This window comes from Drosophila mojavensis, unplaced genomic scaffold (assembly GCF_018153725.1).
Source record: "Drosophila mojavensis isolate 15081-1352.22 unplaced genomic scaffold, ASM1815372v1 contig_36, whole genome shotgun sequence".
NCBI classification, from domain to species: Eukaryota; Metazoa; Arthropoda; class Insecta; order Diptera; family Drosophilidae; genus Drosophila; species Drosophila mojavensis.
Genome location: NW_025318858.1, coordinates 23,675,071 through 23,695,675, shown reverse-complemented (window position 1 = coordinate 23,695,675; position 20,605 = coordinate 23,675,071). Strand labels below are relative to the sequence as shown.

General features: G+C 39.1%; 4 protein-coding genes and 1 non-coding gene across 7 annotated transcripts; 2 read left to right on the top strand and 3 right to left on the bottom strand.

Annotated features, from left to right (window-relative positions):
- Nucleotides 1-19: 19 nt before the first annotated feature.
- LOC6577647 (peptide transporter family 1) lies at nt 20-2,303 on the bottom strand. The gene has a single exon (XM_002003561.3). The coding sequence runs from the start codon at nt 2,227-2,229 to the stop codon at nt 34-36; it is 2,196 nt and encodes a 731-aa protein (XP_002003597.1). The 5' UTR covers nt 2,230-2,303; the 3' UTR covers nt 20-33.
- A 207-nt stretch (nt 2,304-2,510) lies between these two features.
- LOC6577645 (sodium- and chloride-dependent glycine transporter 1) lies at nt 2,511-6,280 on the top strand. Of its 2 annotated transcripts, XM_002003560.4 has the most exons (9): nt 2,511-2,871; nt 3,869-4,164; nt 4,239-4,288; nt 4,348-4,471; nt 4,538-4,871; nt 4,936-5,087; nt 5,450-5,578; nt 5,633-5,833; nt 5,908-6,280. In XM_002003560.4, the coding sequence occupies exons 1-9, from the start codon at nt 2,694-2,696 to the stop codon at nt 6,220-6,222; spliced, it is 1,779 nt and encodes a 592-aa protein (XP_002003596.2). In that variant the 5' UTR covers nt 2,511-2,693; the 3' UTR covers nt 6,223-6,280. The 2 variants fall into 2 exon arrangements, with proteins under 2 accessions (XP_002003596.2, XP_015021264.1); XM_015165778.2 differs by lacking the exon at nt 2,511-2,871 and having other exon boundaries at nt 4,072-4,164; nt 4,239-4,292.
- Trnay-gua lies at nt 3,361-3,551 on the top strand. The gene is made up of 2 exons: nt 3,361-3,397; nt 3,516-3,551. It is a non-coding gene; the product is annotated as a tRNA-Tyr (tRNA).
- LOC6577644 (sodium-dependent proline transporter) lies at nt 6,274-10,604 on the bottom strand. Its single transcript, XM_015165777.3, has 11 exons — nt 10,504-10,604; nt 9,985-10,289; nt 8,746-8,877; nt 8,540-8,691; nt 8,364-8,476; nt 8,164-8,305; nt 7,778-8,105; nt 7,369-7,517; nt 7,051-7,179; nt 6,692-6,898; nt 6,274-6,626 (listed from the first exon to the last, which is right to left on the bottom strand). The coding sequence occupies exons 2-11, from the start codon at nt 10,145-10,147 to the stop codon at nt 6,345-6,347; spliced, it is 1,797 nt and encodes a 598-aa protein (XP_015021263.1). The 5' UTR covers nt 10,148-10,289; nt 10,504-10,604; the 3' UTR covers nt 6,274-6,344.
- A 2,054-nt stretch (nt 10,605-12,658) lies between these two features.
- On the bottom strand, nt 12,659-18,863 carry LOC6577643 (sodium- and chloride-dependent glycine transporter 1). Of its 2 annotated transcripts, none has more exons than XM_015165776.3 (11): nt 18,569-18,863; nt 16,222-17,156; nt 15,255-15,386; nt 15,000-15,175; nt 14,524-14,564; nt 14,345-14,465; nt 13,946-14,285; nt 13,725-13,876; nt 13,536-13,664; nt 13,270-13,476; nt 12,659-13,209 (listed from the first exon to the last, which is right to left on the bottom strand). In XM_015165776.3, exons 2-11 carry the CDS (start codon nt 16,607-16,609, stop codon nt 12,952-12,954), a joined length of 1,944 nt encoding a protein of 647 aa, XP_015021262.1. In that variant the 5' UTR covers nt 16,610-17,156; nt 18,569-18,863; the 3' UTR covers nt 12,659-12,951. The 2 variants fall into 2 exon arrangements, with proteins under 2 accessions (XP_015021262.1, XP_002003594.1); XM_002003558.4 differs by having other exon boundaries at nt 18,721-18,863.
- Nucleotides 18,864-20,605: the final 1,742 nt, after the last annotated feature.

The window sequence follows — 20,605 nt, the reverse complement described above, 5'->3', positions numbered from 1 at the left end:
GCAATACAGATGGGTTAGCCGCTATTGCCCCGATCATAGCTCGTACGCATTGCTCCGATAGATGACCTGCTCAGCTGTCTCCTCTGTTGTCGGCTGTTGCTCGATGGAGGACTCCTTTGGCTGAGTGTCGTCGCTCATCTGGGCAGGCTCAGTATTCGAGTCGGGCTCCGGTTCCTCTACGTATGTGTAGTTGCGTGCAAGCAAGACGAAGAGCATCATATTCAACAGCATTATGCTGGCGAAGAGCGCAAACTCAGCCGATTGGCTGCGGACGAGCTTCACCTCCGCTACGACCACCACCATCATATTGCCAATGGCCACGGAGAGCAGCCAGCAGGCCTGCAGTACCGACTTCATGTTGCTCGGTGCCTGAGTAAACGAGAACTCCAGCCCGGTCACCGCGAACATTATCTCGCCGGCTGTCATGACCACAATCTGTGGCAGCTGCCAGAGTACCGAGAGCGTTGTGGGGGGTACCACCTCCAGCATGTTGTACTCATATCCGTCGCGTGCATTGCCCTGAACCAGGAGGCTGTAGAGTCCTCCCTTCTGGGCATCGAAGCTAGCGGCTCGCTTGCCATTGATGTCGAGTTCGCCATAGCCGAGGGCAACTTCGTGCAGGGCCGAGAGATTGCCGATGTCCAGCTGGACGCTGGCGAGGTTTGAAGCGGGAGTCCTCAACCGAACGGGACCCTCTTCTGGTGGCGTGTTGATCAAAGTGCGCAGCAGCAGAGGTCGATTGAGGCGCTGCACAGTGCTCAAGCCGTCGGAGAATTCCCGAAGACCGCCCTTGGTTAGGAAATAGCTGACTGATTGGCCTGGCTGAAGGTGCAGACGTCCCTCAATATTCGGGCATCGTTTACTCGAGGACTTCGCCCGAAGGCCCACCTCCATAGCCCGAGGCACGCGGAGGTCCAAATTGGACCACATGGACAGCGAATCGATGGAGTCGGCAACTGCCTCGTGCTCGCTAATGAGATCATAGCGACACGGCATCCCATTGTAGAGACGTAGGTGGACCATGTTTGGGAGCCTGGGCGCAGCCTTCGGCTCCAGCTGCTCGAGACACAGCTCCACGGCCGCCGACAGAAAGAAGCAAATGGAGGCGAACAGCAGGCCAAGGCTGAGCTTCTGCAGCGGGCGCTTGATGCCGACGCGTGCGAGCAGCGGATAGACGACATAGTCGAACAGTGGAATGAAGACGAGGATGAGCAGCGGATTGATCACCTGCATCTGGTCCGGCTTGATGTGGTAGCCAAGCACGTCGCCATCCATATGGGTGGCCTGGAAGGTCCAGCGCGAGCCCTGCTGGTCGGATAGGGCCCAGAAAGCAGGGAAGGGTATATAGAGCAGCAGGACTTTGATCAGGCACTTTGTCTCGTACACCATCTGATCTCCCACAAAGGGCGCTGCATAGTCGAGAAAGTGTGGCAAAGGACTCGTTTTGCGATTCATCCGCCAGCCCTTGTACGCGTTCGATATGCAGTTCGAAACGCCGAAGATCATGTTGCCCGATGGCGGGCGCACCCTATAGCGCAATCTGCCGGCCACAAAGATCCCCATCGAGACGAACATCAGCACAGCGGGCACCCCGAATGCCAGGGAGTAGCAGTCCTCGTCCCCAAAGCATTGAACATCTGCGCGCAGGACGGGAGTGACCGCCGTGGAGATCATGGAGCCCGCATTGATCGCAAAGTAGAACAGCGAGAAGAACTTGGCCAGCTCCGCGCCCTGATCTGGCAGGCGGAACTGATCGCCGCCAAAGGCCGACACGCAAGGCTTGATGCCGCCAGTGCCCACAGCAATCATCAGAAGCCCCACAATGGTGACAATCTTAACAGGCATCAACGGTAAAGGTATCGCTCCAATGGCGACAATCATCGCCCCGACACTATATACGACCGATAGGTACAATATCGTCCTGTACTTGCCCAGCCAGCCGTCCGCAACGAGAGCTCCAGCGATGGGGAAAACGTAGACGAGCATCGTGAATACGTGAAAGAACACAGTCGCCGTCTCCTCGTTGTACCCCAGCTTTTGGGTCAGATAGAACACCAGTATAGCACGCATGCCATAATAGTTGAAGCGCTCACAGAACTCATTGCTAACGATGAATGCCACGGATTTTGGGTATTCCAGCAGCTCTTGCTTTTTCTCTGTCGCTTGCTGCTTCTCACTGATTGCCAGCTCCTTTGATTCTGTTGTTGCTTCAACGTCTGCAGCTTTCATTATTTATTGTTGTTGTTGTTATTCTTAAAAGTGAACTTTTGAAAAGTGCAAAATCAATCGATAGCTAATTAATAATTAATCTCTTAATTGAATCCAAAGAATCGATAATTATCGATCTTGTTATAACATTGCATAAAAATCACTTAAGCACTCACGTCTACTTCAGATCCATGTGAAATTAATTATTTTTATTTATTATAAAAGTTTCCAAAAAAGAAAAAAATAGGAAACAAATTCTTTAATGTCAATGAAATTGATTTAAATATAAAAAAATAAAACAAAGTTTCGTTTCATATTTGGTATTATTACAAATTTTATATACAATTTTTTTCATTATTTATTATTTTCTTATTTATTGAGTGGTTTCAAAGAGTGAACCGTTGCAAACCAGAATTTTGCTAACTTTTATACCAAAAAGAAACATGTTCAAAGATATTATTGAAAATTAAAAGTGTAATCGTGGAATGAAACGTACAGAAGAGGAAAAGACCCAGCCAACAGCGAAAGAGAAGAGAATCAAGCGCGATGCGCAACGCGGCTATTGGGCATCCAAAACAGAGTTCGTACTCACTCTCATCGGCTATGCCATTGGCATTGGCAATGTCTGGCGGTTTCCCTACCTCTGTTACCGCAGCGGCGGAGGTAAGTCCCCTACAAATCCCCAAATGGATATATGCCTACGTCAATGGGCGTATGGTATCATGTGCTCAAAATTTGTATACCCATACCCATTTCTTATTTATGTTAAGGGGTTGTATTGGCAATCGGATTGAGAGGCATCTTCTTTATCTTTATAGAAATACTCTCTTTCATACAGGGCATCTCATAGTCAACCTCCAGTCCACTCTCCAGCAATTGACGATGAGTGAGTGAGCATTTCAATGAGTCTTCATTGCTCGTTTCACTCAGTTGTGCCTCGCGCGCTGCCTCTGTGCTTAAGCTAAAAATAGCGCATGCTCTGACGTCATGCACACTCACGCACACACACACACACTGCACAGCAAAGCACAGTCTTGGTGTGCGTGTTTACAGCGAGTGCAGTGTCTATATTAAGCTCCACAGCGATTTTTGTAGCTTTCGAGTGAAAGCTGAGGTAGCTTTTGTTGCTGTTTCGACGGCGGCCAGCGGAGGCCTTCGATAGCTCAGTTGGTAGAGCGATGGACTGTAGAGTTTTCGAGGTTGATGAATAAATCAAGGCTGAAATCTATACCTAAACAATACACCTTTGGTCTAGATAACGCAATCTTAATCTTATTACCATCAGTTTGTGGAATCGATATGTTGAAATCCATAGGTCGCTGGTTCAAATCCGGCTCGAAGGATCTTACCTTTTTGGGAATTTCATTTTATAATTTTTTTTTTTTTTTTTTTTAAATTTACGTTTATTAAATTTTCAATTTAATGAACATAAATCTTTCTCCTGTAGTTACTATTTAAGTCTTAAAACAATAATATGTTGGCTTCTGATTCCATTCCTTTTATGCCACACTCACGCTCTCTCTCTCTCTCTCTCTCTCTCTCTCTCTCATTAATGAGCTGTAAATAATTCGTAAAAGTTTTTTAAAAATTGGTCATGAATAAAATGAAGGTTCATGCTCACTCCCCAGCCATCTAATAAATAACGTTTCATTTATTCCAGGTGCATTTCTCGTGCCATACATGCTGATGGTGATTCTATGCGGCATTCCATTATTTTATATGGAAGTGCTGATCGGTCAATTCTCAAGCACCGGCTGTACCAGTATGTTTCGTCTGGCTCCTTTACTAAAGGGCACTGGCATCTGTATAATGATTGTGAATATGTATTGTGTAAGCTACTATTCTGTTATCATCTCGTATCCCATACGCATGTTATACTATAGCTGTTGGAAGACAGTGCCCTGGATAAACTGTGAGCAGTCATGGAATACGAAAAACTGTACAAAGATTGAGGGCGTAAGGGCGTACGATTCAGATTATATTTTCATTAATTTATTTTTATATATTTTTCTTTCATTTTAATAATATAGGTGAATAATGCTACTGATAAATTCGTCACGCCAGCCGATGAGTTCTTTCAGTAGGTGAAACTGGGTTTTCTCTATATAGAGGATATCTTCATTTTTGTCTTCATTTCAGTCTGGAAGTCTTGCGCATCTCGAGCAGCATTGCTGAACTTGGTACCATTGTGTGGGAGCAGTTGATTTGCTTACTCATCACATGGATCATAATATTCGCATGTGTGGTGCGAGGCATAAAATCGGTATGATATCGATAACTTATCGACACAGTAACAAAGCTATACATCTAACATTGTTTCACTGACCAGGTGGGCAAGGTGGCTTATTTTACAGCACCGTTTCCCTATTTACTGCTGACTATACTTTTCGTCCGTGGCGTCACCTTGCCCGGCGCCGCGACTGGCATCAAGTTCTTTTTCTATCCGGAATGGCATCGCCTGCTTGACTTGCGCGTCTGGTCGGATGCGGCCGTACAAATGTTTTTTGGCCTCGGTCCAGGCTGGGGCGGCATCATCAACATGGCCAGCTTCAATCGCTTCCACAACAATGCCAAATTCGATTCAGTTTTGGTCGTAATGATCAATGTCTTCACTAGCATTTACGCCGGTGTCGTGGTCTTTTCCGTGTTGGGCTTTTTTTCGAGTGAGTATGAGGCATATACCTATATAAATACTACTCTAACTAACTAATGTTTGCTTATTGCTAGAAATGTCGGGTAAACCTGTGAGAACAGTGGCTACTTCAGGCGCTGGACTGGCCTTTGTCACATATCCCGAAGCCATTGCCAAGATGCCCATTCCACAACTATGGGCATTTCTGTTCTTCATAATGCTCTTCCTCCTGGGCATTGACAGTGTGGTAGGTAGAAGTTAAAGAATCCCTTTGTGAAAATTAACTTTTTTTTTTTTTATTCCGTCAACTCGAGCTTGGCTTAATTCACTAAAAATTATATACTAATTTCTAGCTATGATTTCAATTGAAGATTGAGATATCGATAAAAAGAGAAAACATATATTTAATAATGGAATAATCAATAATTTAATCACTTATGATAGTAGATATATATATATATATATATATAAATAGTTAAGATATGTACTTAATATTTAAAGATTTTGTCTATAATAACCAATATACTCATTTCACTTTGAGTAATTCAAGGAATATTCTATGCTATGCTAACCTCAATCAACTCGTTCTTCTTTTCACCTCCACTTTAGTTTGTTCAACTGGAGGCCATCACAACATCGATTCTGGATGAAATCCAAGTGTTGCGTAAATACAAGGTAGTGCTGACCACAGCCTTGTGCATCTTCTCCTTCGGCTGCTCGATCATTATGTGCACCAATGTGAGTACTTGGTGGAGTGGATGTAGAGCAACTAACGACAATTATTATTTGTAGGCTGGCATGTATATACTGCAACTATTCGATTGGTATTCATCGGCTTTATCGATTATTGTCATTTGTTTGGTGGAGATTATTATGGTTATGTACATCTATGGCACAGATAATTTCTTAACAGACGTCGAGTTCATGTTGGGTAAGCGGCCGAATCTTTTCTGGAGGATTAGTTGGAAGTATATAACGCCTATAGTGTTAATTGTAAGACCTCAGTTATACACATTGCTCTACTTAATATGATAATTATATATCTCGACATTTTTTGATATTTTTAGTTCATTCTTCTGACCAGTATTATATTTCTAAGAGAAATCACGTACAATGGAGTCAAGTATCCACAGTGGGCCGTTGTGCTGGGCTGGCTTAGTTTTGTGTCCTCGGTTATATGGATACCGCTGTACATATTCTTTATTATGATCCTCAAGCGGAACACGTTGTGCAGTAGCCTGAAAAGGCGATTGAGGCCACTGGACTGGACCCCAGCGGATCCGCAAGATCGCGAGGAATACGAAGCCTTCAGACGGCAACGGAGATTACCTAAATTTATGACAGAGTCAGAGGCAGAAGGCCCGGCGACAGCTGAGAAGTAACAAATCTGCAATATTATTTGTATTTGCATATGCCATAAAGTGGTTTAAGAATTCAAAATTCAAACGTCTTTTTATTACATTGCGAACAAGAATAACAAATGCTTTCAGCTTCACAATTCATATCAATGCACCTCCTCGGTCACCTCATAGAGCTGATGTGTAATGTCGGCATTGCCCACAACTTCCTCGTACTGCTGGCGATCCTCCATTTCAATGGGATACCAATCGTTGGGGCGACAGGCGCGCCTGAACCGATTGCAAAAGCTGCCCGTGTTCTGGCACATTATCAGGACGCCATAGCCGGGAATGAAGAGCACTGACAGCAACACCACAATCAAGCTCATGGTTACCATAATGTCAGAGCTAAATGCATGCTCAAACGAGGAGATAAATATGCCCATGACCTGGGAAGGAAATCAACAGAACATAAACATAAGCAATCTTCACTGCATAATCATTAATTGCTTACCAAGGCAAAGAGTAGAAATAGGGGTGCTATAAAGCGCAGTATGAATATCTTCCACGAGGCAAAAGGTTCTCCAAGCATAAACTCGATATCGCGCTGGAAACGCTCACGTCCATAAACCCAAAGTATGGCCAGCAGCAAAATCAAGTGCATCAGGCTGTGCGTCATAATTGCGTCCAGTGATAATGCCGAAAAATATTCAGCCCCATTCTATTATAAAGGAGATAGAATGAGATGGTTATATATAAGAAATAAATTAGAAAATAAAATAAATAAATATAAAATAAAATATAATTCTAAAAAAAATGTATGAAGGAATCGAATATATTATTAAATAAAAATATCAGCTCTTAGATACATACAGTCGTACAAAAGAACAGGGATGCGAGTGACAAACAGCCTAATGTACCAAAGATAACTTCCTGTTTGCGGTGTCGCAGCATCTCAAATTCATCGAACAGGCTCGTAAATACAGAAAATAACTGTGTGATCTGTTAGGTGAGAAAAAATAATATATGAAACTTGTTCACTTTAAATCGAAAATTTTTAAGTATATTCAAAATTAAAATGCCCATTCTATTCAATCTATATATGTATATATATATATAGACTATGGGATGTATTATACACATACTAGTGTAAGTCCTCATTTGTAAACGATATAGGAAATTTGTACCCACCATCACAATAAGTGAGCCCATCAATAACATGGTGTAGTAAAGTATTGTCCAAAAGTTGGGAAATTCCATTGTGGAAAGGATACTGGCAGTCGATAAGAACAATGCCCAATTGCCCTCCACATATGAGTTGAAAGTATCGGCACGAATTGCTGACATTTCATATAGATAAATATTAAAAAAAATAAAATAAAAGCAAACTTTATTAAGTAAATAATAAATAATATTCAATATTAATATTAATAATAATATTACAAATATTCAAACTGAAATTAATACTAATACGAATATTGATACCTTTTTTATAAGATCATTACTATGACCTATGGACGAGTGCTAGCATTTCTCAAGAGAAGTATAGTTATACTAATACTACAATACTTAATAATTCTAATATTAATAGTCTACTCACTTTCGAAATAATGTTTTAGCATAAAGGTGACCATGCCAAACAGTATATATACGAGTGTCTGGCCAAAGGCAATGATCCAGCTGTAGTTCATGATGTTGGTCTTGAAATTATTATAGCTAGATAAAGCTATGATGGTGCCCCAGCCGGATCCGAAAGCTTGCAGTACTACAACTGACATGCAGAGGCCTCCCTCGAACATATGCTCGAAATGCGGTTTCATATAGTGAACAATACCATCCAAGGCGCCCGGCAGAAAGAGGAATCGTGTCATACATATCAGCAACAAGACCAAAGTGAAGATCACCATATAGCGAATCAATTTACCAAACTGAGAAATCAAAAATTCATTAAAATACTATCTATAATAATAACTATCTAATAATTACCTTAGCAGTTTCGGAAAACTTGTAGAATATGAATGTTATTATGGCCCAAACGGCAATTGAGTAGCCCACGATGTGCCAGGACAAACTAGTATTTTCGGACATATGATAGGATTCAGTATCACGGGATCCCTCATAGTGATTTCTATTGGATAGTCAGGAGTGGCATTAAGAGTAGTTTAAAAAGCTGTTGCAAAACTTACTGAAAGAATATCGTGGATGGCACATGTATCAAAGTAAATGAATATGATTCATTGTAATTATCATAATCCGAGGACACAAGTGTCTCCACAGCTTTTTCCGACATGTTACAAACCTTTAATACAAGTTAAAATTTAAATACTAATTTGATTAGGCTATTATACATTCTCATACTTACAGTTGTTACATTTTTGTCGGGCACAAAGTTCTCACAGCTCCAAGGCAAAGCAGGCCGCAGGGAGTGAACTATGAATATCAATGGCACAATGGCAAAGATGCCATAGTACAATAGACTCGCCAAACTTAGTATCAAACTCATATAACCCATTCCTAAATAGCAAAATATTAATATGAAAATCCAAGTCCTATATATGCTTATATTACCTTTGAAAAAGGGCGACACCCGAAAGGAGGAGATGAAGCCGCTGCTAGAGAATTGACCCATAAACGAGTGTATGACCATAATGGGCACCAGATAGAGAGCCATATAGATGTAGTAGGGTAACATGCCAAACACTGAAAAAAAGGAATGAAGAGAGTTGATGTAAATGTGAAAACAGTTTTTCCCGGATTTGATTTCCTTTACAAATCTAAGCTTTTCGTAAAATGCTTGCCTGACCAACTTTATGATATAGTTAGATATGCTTATCAGATCTAAATATTCCTCATCGTCCAAGCATTTAGTTTCTATCCGATAAGCTGTTTTAGAAATATATCTTTAAAAAAATAAAATTAAAAACAAAACCATGATACCCCGATTTCTCATTTTTAATGGGTTCAGGGTATAATAAATAAATGCCTATGACTAATCAAAAAAATATGCAAGCACAACTTTTAATACAGAACAATTATATATTTATATATATTTGTAAATACATATATATATTACTATTCAGCATATGTCATATATAACAATTAATTACCATAAATTATCAGCTATCATATTTCTCTTCATTGAAAATATTTATTCAGCCAAGGCCCTTTTTATCAAAACTATATATGAACATTATATAAGTGCGTGCTAAACTATTGCAAGTGCATTTCATTTCAACGCCCCTAAATTTAAAAACATATTATAAATACCATAAATATCCAATAACATATGCTAATTGAGTTTTGATTATGAAAAACATTTGATTTATTGGGATTATAATTAAATTACTCCATCATATATATTCTTATAAGCTATATGTATTTTCAACCAATTTCTGATGAATCGGCACAAAATGAGTGTAAGCATTTCTCGCCTTGACTTTGAACTCAATCAAATTCCCATCTTATTGTCATAAGCAACTGATTACGGCCCAGAATTTAATAGAAATGTTTGCTATGGATAAGAATGAAAGTTTCTTGAAACCTGCCTAATCTCCGACTGATTATGGCTTGTTTTTGTTAATTACTAACTATCAATAAATAAATGACCTCAAAGAGTTTAAAAACTAAAAGAGGTCACTGAAAGAAAATTATTGCATTCCTCAGATTATGTACATAGAATTTCTTGATCTCACCTCATGGCTGTCGAATTGATAAGCTTATCAATATCAGTCTCAACAATTTCTATTGCATTTTTCATTTCATTTAAAACTGACACACACACAAACACACATATATGTATATACTTACAGCCCATGTCGAAATAGAACCAATACGAAATAACAAATAGATCCAATTTAAGCGCCAGACCGAAGCAGGCGTAAATGAAATCCGTTGGCTTTTCCCATTTTCCACGATTCGGATCTGGTTTGAATGGCTTGCGGCCGCTCTCGTAGGACGTTTCGTAAACCATTTTATTGGCAGCAGCTGATAGCAGTTATCGTCGAATATATTTATATATGTATGTGTGTATATATATATATATATATGACTGCACCGAATATAAATTAGCTTTATATAGAAATTGAATCACAGCATCCAATGCATCGCGTATACTACATAAACATAAAACGAAAACAAACAAAAACATAAAAGAAAGACAACAAAATGAATGTTTAAACAAAATGCGATTAACACACGACGCAATGTCGCTGTGAATTTTAATTAATTTTGTCTATTTCGTTGTCGTTGTTATTTATTCTTAGTTTATACTTTTATTATTATTATTTTTATTTTTGTTTTTGGTTGGTTTTTCGCGCGCCCGCTTACTTTAAATTGACGTTCTAATTAGAAGAGACGATGCCGGCAGACTGAATGTGAGGCCTGCGAGAGCATCCGTAGCATCCATCCATGCATTGGATAGATACTTTTTTCATTTTTCATTATCAACGCTGGCCGCTGTCTATATAAATACAGCAACAGTTTGCCAAGTTCTCAGCGGCAGCAGCAGCTGACACGTAATACATAGTACATTGAGAGAAATCCAAATGGGCTGAGCAAAAAATTTGATATTTGCATTGAAAACACATCGCGGCGACCGCAGTACATGACATTGCATTGATTAGAAATACGTCGAAGATTTCAATATTTATAATATAAGTATATATAAATATGTATTTATGTATGTATGCAATCATATACATATATAGAATCAGTTCGCGATTTTTCATACATTTCACAGCGAAAAGTTTTCTGAACAAAATATACGCAATATATGTATATATACAGAAATATTTCAAAATAAACTTTTTGCTCAATTTCAAAATCTTAGCCATTAAAAAAATAAAGAAAATAAAAAAATAACCGAAAGAAAAGTAAACACACTCAAAAATTTTGATTTGTTTATTTTCAAGCAGAATTTGAATTGCAGTGTAAAAAGGCAACAGCCGTCTCTTGTCCATTTTTGAATTTTATTTTTTATACTCATTCATGAAAGTGAATCAGTATATTGGTTTTGTGCAATGTCCGTCTTGCTGTCCGTCCGTCTGTCCGTCCGTCCGTCTGTCCGTCTGTCCGTCTGTCCGTATGAACGCAATCTATTTCGGCGATATTGAAGCTAGAGACTTGAAATTTGGAGCACATACTCGTGTATATCTCCGATTTATAAAGTGTTAAAATTTTCCCGATCCGCCCACTAGGGGCGTGGCAAATCGGAAAATGCATTTTCCGATATACCAGAAATCATGTTAGTTAAAGAGCTAGAAAGCTGAAATTTGGTATGGCGGATATATCTACGCCCATTGGGGGCGTGGCAAATCGGATAAAACTGTATCTCCTAAAGTTGTAAACCTAGAATGCTGAAATTTTGCACGTCAGCTAATGGTATGATTCTATAAAGTCTAAAGATAAATTATAAGTCTACGCCCATTGGGGGCGTGGCAAATCGGACCTGAAGATATAGTGATTTTTTAAATTCTCCTATATTTTGGACACTATTGATGGCAGAGACCTCAAATTTTGTATATATACTCGGACTGATCACTCAAGACCAAAAAGTTTTGTCGTATATATGTCCGCCCACAGGGGGCGTGGCAAACCGCAAAAGTTTATATCTCCTAAAGTATAATAGCTAGAAGCTTCAAATTTTGATAGTTGAGTTACTGGTAGCCTCCTCTATCGATTCCCCAAAAATAATTTTTACGCCTCTTTAGGGGCGTGGCATATCGAAAAATACCCTGTAATTTTCACATTTCTTGAGGGTAAGCATTCAAACTTTGCAGTTAGGGTACTGTTATCTCTTTCTAAAAACTGACCAAAAATGAGGTGTCTACGCCCAGTTGGGGCGTGGCAAATCGGAAAAACCTGTATATTCTACAGTATTAGAGCGAAACTCAACTACTAAATTGTTGATGGGATGTGAATGAGTATTCCGCAGTTGGTAACGCCCGACTGCAACGTTCTTACTTGTTTAATTATTTGTTCCCTGTAAAGCCGATCATGTGCTTTATTTATTACTAATCTGGCGAAACAATCGCATATTGCATTTACATAGAAATATTTATATATATGATATATATTTATATATATGAATATTTAATTATGAGTGCCAAGCATACACACATACATATTTGTGCAATGCCAAAAAGTATGCAAGCAATGTAAGTAAATTACATAAAAGCAAGTTGAGCTTGGAAATAACGAAGATTTAATACCATAGAGAATCAACATCTGGATACTATTTAAGAGTTTTTCTTTTAGACATTATTTATAAATTATAAATTATAATCAAGGCGGCATCAAATGGAACTAGTTCCAACATGGAAGTTGGAGAACTTAATAGCCTTGAGAAGTGAGTGAGTATATGGAAATCCATTCTTAAACCAGGCTCAAGCCAACTGTACTCCAAGTGATATTTCTGTGTCTATAACTATATACAAAATATTTATTAAACTAAATAAAATTTCAAAATAAGAAAAAGCTTTCATTTAAAATTGTTTAAAAGCTCTTTGCTGTTTTATTCATACAGATATATGTATGTATATCTAACATATATATGCAACTACAAATATCACCAGTTAATTGTTCTCTATAACTAGATTTGGGAAATATCAGTACATTCAATAAAAACGAAATAGCTTGCGCTCATCTAAAATATTTCAGCTGTTCAATGCACAAAATTGGGTTCAGTTCGACCTGAGCTGCAGGTCCATCGCTTAAGTACAATATCAAAATAAAAATTAAAAATATAATGAGTAAGTTAGGCACTATGCAGTTTTGCTAGGCGGCGTTGCCATTGTCAATGACAAGCATTTCGGAGGTGCCCATGATCTCCTCATAGAACCGGCGATTGTCCGCATTCACCGGATGCCAATCGTGCGGAGAGAAGCATTGCCGCATCCGTTTGCGCCAGTTGCCGTTGGTCTGGCAGAGTCGGTAGACCATGTAGCCCAGGGCAACCAGATATATCAGACTCTGACTGACCCAAATCAAGGTGTCCTCGACACCATTCGCCGACATCATATAGATAGTCTGCCACTGAAAATACCGAAAATTGCAGCTCATTTAAATATCAGACTAAATATCTATGGAGCATACCAAAGCGACTCCGAGGAAAAAGGGCACCACGAAGCGTATGCAAGTTATCTTAAAATTTGAGATCGTTTTCCCCAGCATGAATTGGAGATCACATTGGAAGCGCACGCGTCCATAAATCCAAGTGGCCATTACTATTAACAAGGCTGAGATGATGATCTGTGTGAATACCGACATGTAGGACAGGGCGCTAACTTGGCTAAAGCCCAACTACAAGAAATAGTTACTGATATTAGCCGCGTCTATTTATAAAGTAGTCATAAACAAACCTTTGTGCAGAAATAAATGGATATGAGCATCAGCCACAGAACCAGGAATATCGTAATGGTTCTCTTTCTGGGTCGCAGCTGCTCGAACTCATCAAAGATGGCCGTCAAAACCGACATCATTTGAATGATCTGTAAAAGGGAAGAAGATATAGATTCTGATAGAAATGTTTATTTAGATATTCATATTACCAATGCACTCAACTCGGCTAGAGAGATGATGGTAAAGAATAGGAAAGACCAGAGTCGCGGCATTGTTGTAAAACTGCCCAGAAGATACGCATGGGCCAGATAAAGGAACTGCATCGTATGCTTCTTCTCCACATGCCACATGGCCACATGCACTAGAATAGAAATATAAATAAAAACACATTTAATATCTATACTAGAATTCATTAGAATCTTGAACTCACATTCAAAATGATCGTTGGCCACATGCCCGCAGATCAAGGCCATCATCGTGATGAGCACGTGGGTGATGCATACCCAAATGCTGAGGCGTTCGGAATCGCTGCGAAAACTATTGTAACTGCCGAGCGTTATGATGCTGCCCCAGCCAGGACCCAGCACCATGCTCGCCTGCAATATGGCCGTGCCCAGTCCGGCCTGGATGGCGCTCCAGCTGGGTACTGTGGGATGCAGATACTCAAGGAATGACTGCCAGTTAACCTGCTCGTGGATCACCAGGTAAGCGAAGACAGCCACAAAGAAGCTGAACATTACAACCCCAGCACAGCGCAATGCTTTGCCAATCTGCAAGTTAAGATTAAAGATGAGCTTTGCCCATATGAAATACTATTTTCTGCTTCTACCAATGAGACGTTGCTCAGCAGCAGCACGAGCACAATGCACCAGATGCCCATAATGGCGAGCACCATAGGCCAGGATATGGTCCAAGAGCTGGAATCTGAGGTTATCGATCCTATCACAGAGCTGAAGAGGAAATTTATAAATATTATGACAAATTAATATGTATATTTACAGAACTTACTGAAAGAATTCTACAATCGCATGCGGCTTTTGTACCAGCGCCTGTGAATATATAGAACGTATGATTAGCTAAATATAATACGAATAAATATTATCCGGGTTTGTTCGATTAAAGGTCTTATATATATTTAAATTTGTATATTTGCAAATTTGAACTTGGATTTAAGAAACACGATTTTAATTTACTTTTAATATAGAAATAAAGTTGCCTTTGAGTTCGTGAATTGACTAAGTCGTAGATCTATCTATCTTATCATAACAGAAAATACATTTTGACCTTTAACACAAATTGATTTACTTTAATTCCACCCATTATCCACATATTACAGTGGATTTGAATTCACTAGCTGATTGAGATCAAATTGTATTATAAAGATGTCTCTCAATTTATTTTCTTTCTTGTTTTATTTTCTCAATTGTCAATCATTACCCATAACACACAGTTCTATCTATTGCTTATGTGCTTAGATGACTTACATCCTCATTATATTCACTGTGCGTGGAACACTCGGGCGTATTCCACGTATTGTTGCAGCTCATCCAGGGCAAAACTTTACGCAGCGAATTGACGGCATAGATGAATGGCACAGCCGCATTTATGCTATAGTACGTGAGTGTGCCCAGATTAAGCAATAAAATGGAATAACCAATGCCTGAAGTTAGATTCGTAATGAGTCAAAAATATATACATATATAGAAAAGAGAGAAAACCGTTTAAATCACAAGACTTACCCTTGAATATGGGCGAGACACGAAATGCCGAAATGGCGCCCGATGTGGAAAATTGTCCCAAAAAAGTTTGTATCAGAAATATGGGCAGTGAATAAAAACAAACTGACAACAGATAAGCACTTAGATAGTATTCTGAAAGATATAAAAAAAAAAACAAAAAGGTTAGAATAAGGAAATATCAGATAATAATACAAACTATTATATAGAATATAGGTTCCTATTTCAAATAAACAAGGATGAGTCAGAAGGCTGAGTAGAAGGCGCATGCTGAGCTAAAGATTAAAACAGACTTAAATAATATTACTCATACGCCTCGTTGTGCGCCGTGAAAATCTGTTTTGAAGTGCATTACAACGGCGACAATTATAGTGTTAACTAATTTATTTACAATACATACAAAGAAAAGCAATTGCAATAGAAAGAAAGAAATCTAAAAGCAAGCACAATCATATATTAAGCATACGTCATGTTGCTCAAGAGTCATAATTTACATTTGCATTTAAGTACAAATAGTAAATGTAAATTCCGGCACTTGATTCAGTTCACGAACAGCTAAATTGCGCATAAAACTTTTGATGTATAATTTATTAGATTTATGTCCAATTTCATAAGTCATTATTAGCCATGGAAATAAATGTGAGAATATTTATTTAATAGATTTTCATAGAATTTAGCTTTTATAATACATAAAACAATAATTGCAATCCGTTTTATTAATGGCGAAATTTTTACTACAAACTAAAAGATTATAATGTATATGTATATAAATAAGTATAATTTATTAATTAAATTTATTTTTTTTTTTCATGACTGACTTCCACTGATAACCTCTACAACAAAATTTAATTGAATTCCGCTGATAAGCGTAGGTTGAGCATAAACTGCCATTTAACTGACAACAGAAACGTGAAGGTCAACTAAATAATGGACAAATTGAACTATCCCTCCATGTGGGATCTTTACTTACTCCAACCACCGAAATACAGACCCCAGACCGGGGCATCCGAGAAGACCATTGTGCTGAAGGCGTAACTTGAGCTGGCAAAGTAGAAATCGGCCGATTTGGCCCAACGACCGCGCAGATTGTCGGGTCGAAAGGGTCGCTCCATGGTGTCATAGGAGCTGGTATTCCGTATGGCCAGGCTGTGCACTTGACGCGCGCGAAAAACGCGACGTGCCGGCGAAGCACCTCTGCCACTTTCATTTGCATTCCCAATCCCATTTCCATTTCCATTGGCAACTGGTATTGTTGTTGTTGCATTTGCACTGCCATTTTCAGCGATTGCATTGTCACAGTCGGCCAGCAGCATGCATTGGTTCAGCTGCTGCATGGCATCGCCGCAGATGCCCTTCATGCTGCTCGCGAGCTAATCAGCCACCTTGGCAGCGGCTACGTCATTGGCAATTGTCAATTGGCTATTGGCTAATGGCGATTGGCAATTGGCAATTGGCACTATTTGTTCTATTTTTTAAGTTGAAGTGCTGCCTGGCAGTACAAAAACTGATTCGATTGCTCTTGATTCTTGTTCGCACGTAACTTAATGTATTTTATGTTTCAAGTTCATTTCGTTTCGTCACTGCAAACACTTTTCATTATTTTATTCGCTTCTTATTCGGCACCCAGTGACCCACTTAACGGCTTTTGGGTCAGCAGAAATTCGTACTCTGCCCGGGTAATAAATTATTTTATGAGAATTTTTGCTTTTAAGATTCTCAAAAGTAACTGCCGTTGCTGTCGGCAGCTAATTGAATGAAGCGCGTTTATTTTCGTTTCGCCAGCTCCCCTCGCGCGATTATCTCTAGCTTAATTTGTCAGCACTGTAAACACCCAAACGATTGCGATGCTCGAAGGCAAATGATGCGATTTGTAGTTGCGGTTCCTCCTGCCGCCACTAAGTCAAGCTAAATAATTCGAATGAAAAAAAAAATGGATTTAATTAAATATAAACATATGTGCATGTGTATGTGCGTATACAATGTGCACAGTGTGCTAAAGTCCACCGATACACAGTGAGCTGTGAAATGTGAAGTGTAAAGATAACATTAATTAATACGCAATTTAAATAAATTTTGATAATTACAAACAAAAATTGTTAATGAGAAAAATACATAATGATTATTAAATGGCAATCCATCAAAAATGATGTTGAGCCCACTGTGCAATGACATTGCTTGACTTTTGCAGTTGCACTCGCTTTCAGTGTTTCAACAACAATGTATGCGTGTATGCATGTATATGTATGCGTAATAGTGACAAAAACGCAGCTACGCAGCTTTAATACACACACACACTCACGCACACATCTATATACAGTCATGCATACGTAAATGTGCACAATAAACGTAAATACTCTATGGCATCTCAATCATTGTACATTGTTTGTATCAACAAAGAAAGAAAATTCTATTCAGAAGGAAAACGGAAAAGACAGCAAATCAATTTAGAAACAAAACAAAAAGCGCGTATTTAAAATAATCTGATGGTAATCACGGGGGCAATGGACACCAGCGGGCAGTACGCCAGCTGATTATAGTTGCACTCTGCACTCTCCCTTTCGCTCTTGTTTGCACTGTACACACTTGACATTCGCTGCTCGCACACGAAATTCGCCATGCGAGAGAGAACGGAATGAATAGCGTCAATTCGGCGCAGCGCCCGTTTCGCTCAGCTGAAATGCTTTTTTCAACAAGTTAATTTTGTAACAACAAAAACTAGCAGGCAAATGAGCAAGCATACGCAGTGTAATGTGGGCGAGAGTGGGATAGCGCGTAAAATGAGCAAGCAATCTGTGATGAATGCATGAGAGAGCGTGTGTGAGGGAGAGCAAATGTAAATATTTTTGTTTTTGTTTGGCTTTTATTTTGGTGGTTGTTTTCGGATCGCTCATTCATTCGCTCACACATATCAGCTGTTTTTTGTTTTGAATGGCAATAAAGCATGTGTGCTCATGGGCGTGCATTGGGCAGGTATGGGAGAGCCAAACACACATGATGACGTCAATTAGCATAAGCATGATTGAATATATCATTTTATTGAACAAACGGTAGAATTGTATTTGCGCAAACACAAATCGTGAGCATGTGCAAATTAGCAAAATCCAAATGAAATTGTATAGCTTAACAAACAAAACAAAATGGAAACATTGAAATTTCGCAAATGCGCAGACAACAAAGAAATAATGGCCAAGAATGTGAGCAAATATGTTCTCAAGTGGGTATAAAAATAATGTATATAGTATATTATGCATCAAGAGCCATCAAGTAGCTGCCGCAGAGTTGTTTGTCCAGCCTTAGACTATTAAGATTATCATTACATTGTCGCCCGGCTATTATTATCACAGTGCAATGCAATCGTTTCTAATCAAGTGTCACACTTTCACACACAACAACAACACAACAACAGCAATATGTGCACTTTACTGTTGTTGCATTTGTTGGCCGGCAACAATTTGCACTATACGCGAACCGTTAGCATCCCCTTGCATGCCCATCAGCAGCGTGAATCTGCCAAATCGATTGACGTTCCCAATTGACGCCGTTTCCCGACTTTCGTTTGCGACAAGCGTTGCCAGCGCGTCTTTGCCGACGACTAACGGCCGACCGACTCGCCAGGCCACACCGGGCCCAGAGTCAATGCGATTTGGCCCAACAGCCAGAGAGTCGCCGTCGAACGAATCCAAATACCGAATCCGATTCCAACTTCGAGTCATTTCACCAGCCACGAACACTGGTTGCTCTTATCTCTATCGATGTGTGTTGTTTATTTTTTTCCATCTTTCTTTCTTTCTTTTTGCCATATATGGGATTTTGTTTTCTCTCTTTCCTACAGAGACATTGCAATGGGCGTAAGAGTGCAAAAAAAACGTATATGAATACCCTGTACATACTCAAAATATTAAAATATGTAATATATAGTTATTATATTTGGCAAAAACTTTATAAAAAAATATACAATCTATGAGTAGAATCAGTTCAATGAACTAAAACATAATAAAATTCGTAGTATGTATAAACAAAGTATACTTAATTTGCATAAATGAAGTATACGTGCGTAAATCAAATAAGGAAACTAAAAAAGAAAATGTGAATATAGTAAGTTATTTGTAAATAGTTTTGCCAAGCTGAAGCTCACACCTCATTGCTACTTGCAATAGGCCAACAAGAAAGTGCAATGCCAATTCGTTTAAGCCATTATTTGAACTGCAGATCACTTAGCTAGCAAAAAGGCTGTAGGAAATTTTCTAACCATTTTCAGGCACTCTGCCCCAATAAGGTGAGATGCAGTTTTGTGGCTGCTGACGATCGCATTTGCCACACTCGATGATTGTGCCAACAACACGATTGACTCTTGGCCGGGGGGCCAGTGCAATAAATCAATGCAGTGGCGCATTTTTCAATCGCCTTCGTCGTGCCGCCCCAAACCCGGCCATTGAGCAGCAGCCAAATGCGGCAAACAACAGCGAAAACAAACGCGAAACTTTGTACACCCAGCCACTATATATATATATATATATATATAAGTATATTGTATATGCTATTCAAGCTGCGGATCTACTTTCAGGCAAATCACGCGTCATTCACAAGAGCGTCGAGTGTTCACAGCAAACAGTTCAAATTTAATGCGAATACTTGTTCTGGCAAGGCGTTTGAGAATAGTGAAAAGGGGGGAGAACAGGGGAAATGGGGGACGAATCGTTGGGATTTTAGACACTGCGGTTGCAATTACAGTGTGTACTGCAAATATGCAACACGCCCATGCACATAAGCACTGTACGACTGAACTTGGCTATTAACTTGGCCATAACTGCGGGGCTTTTCACGAAATTTCACGTATGTAGGCATGTATGTGGGTATGTGTATATAGGAAGAATATGGAAATGTATTCATTGAGCTGAAGAGTTCAATGTTCACTTGAATCGAAATTCCATTGGACCTTACGCTAAAATATCAATTATATTTTGAACTACATAGAAAAGTTACATTTGCAAATTACTTAACTTACAGTTAAATGAGACACGTTTTAAGCTTAGATAATTGCAACAGAACCGCTCATTCGCGTAATTAAAGTCAAGACCTTTGGTTAAAGCAGCTGACTAACTAAATTGAATGACTATACAAATTCCAAAACTAGAACCTCTAATCAAACCAATAAATGCAATCAATTTTGCACCAGTTCAGTTCAGCTTGCAAACGTTTTCTATAAACCTTGAGCAACTTTGTGAGCAATATTAATCATTCAATCATATATGTGTATATATATTATATACACATATATAAGCTGTAAAATCGATTTTGAACTAAATAACCAGCTGAATTATACAACATATGAAGAAGAATGGATATCCGCCACC

Coding starts and splice junctions, on each gene's coding strand:
- LOC6577647 (XM_002003561.3), bottom strand. CDS start 2,229: ATGAAAGCTGCAGACGTTGAAGCAACAACAGAATCAAAGGAGCTGGCA.
- LOC6577645 (XM_002003560.4), top strand. CDS start 2,694: ATGAAACGTACAGAAGAGGAAAAGACCCAGCCAACAGCGAAAGAGAAG. Junction 5,088..5,449: donor TCCTGGGCATTGACAGTGTG/GTAGGTAGAAGT, acceptor CCTCCACTTTAG/TTTGTTCAACTGGAGGCCAT. Junction 5,834..5,907: donor TAACGCCTATAGTGTTAATT/GTAAGACCTCAG, acceptor TGATATTTTTAG/TTCATTCTTCTGACCAGTAT.
- LOC6577644 (XM_015165777.3), bottom strand. CDS start 10,147: ATGGTTTACGAAACGTCCTACGAGAGCGGCCGCAAGCCATTCAAACCA. Junction 8,692..8,745: donor GGTGTCGCCCTTTTTCAAAG/GTAATATAAGCA, acceptor TTTGCTATTTAG/GAATGGGTTATATGAGTTTG. Junction 8,106..8,163: donor AGTTTTCCGAAACTGCTAAG/GTAATTATTAGA, acceptor TTGATTTCTCAG/TTTGGTAAATTGATTCGCTA.
- LOC6577643 (XM_015165776.3), bottom strand. CDS start 16,609: ATGAAGGGCATCTGCGGCGATGCCATGCAGCAGCTGAACCAATGCATG. Junction 13,665..13,724: donor TAGCCGAGTTGAGTGCATTG/GTAATATGAATA, acceptor TCCCTTTTACAG/ATCATTCAAATGATGTCGGT. Junction 13,210..13,269: donor TTTTCCTCGGAGTCGCTTTG/GTATGCTCCATA, acceptor CGGTATTTTCAG/TGGCAGACTATCTATATGAT.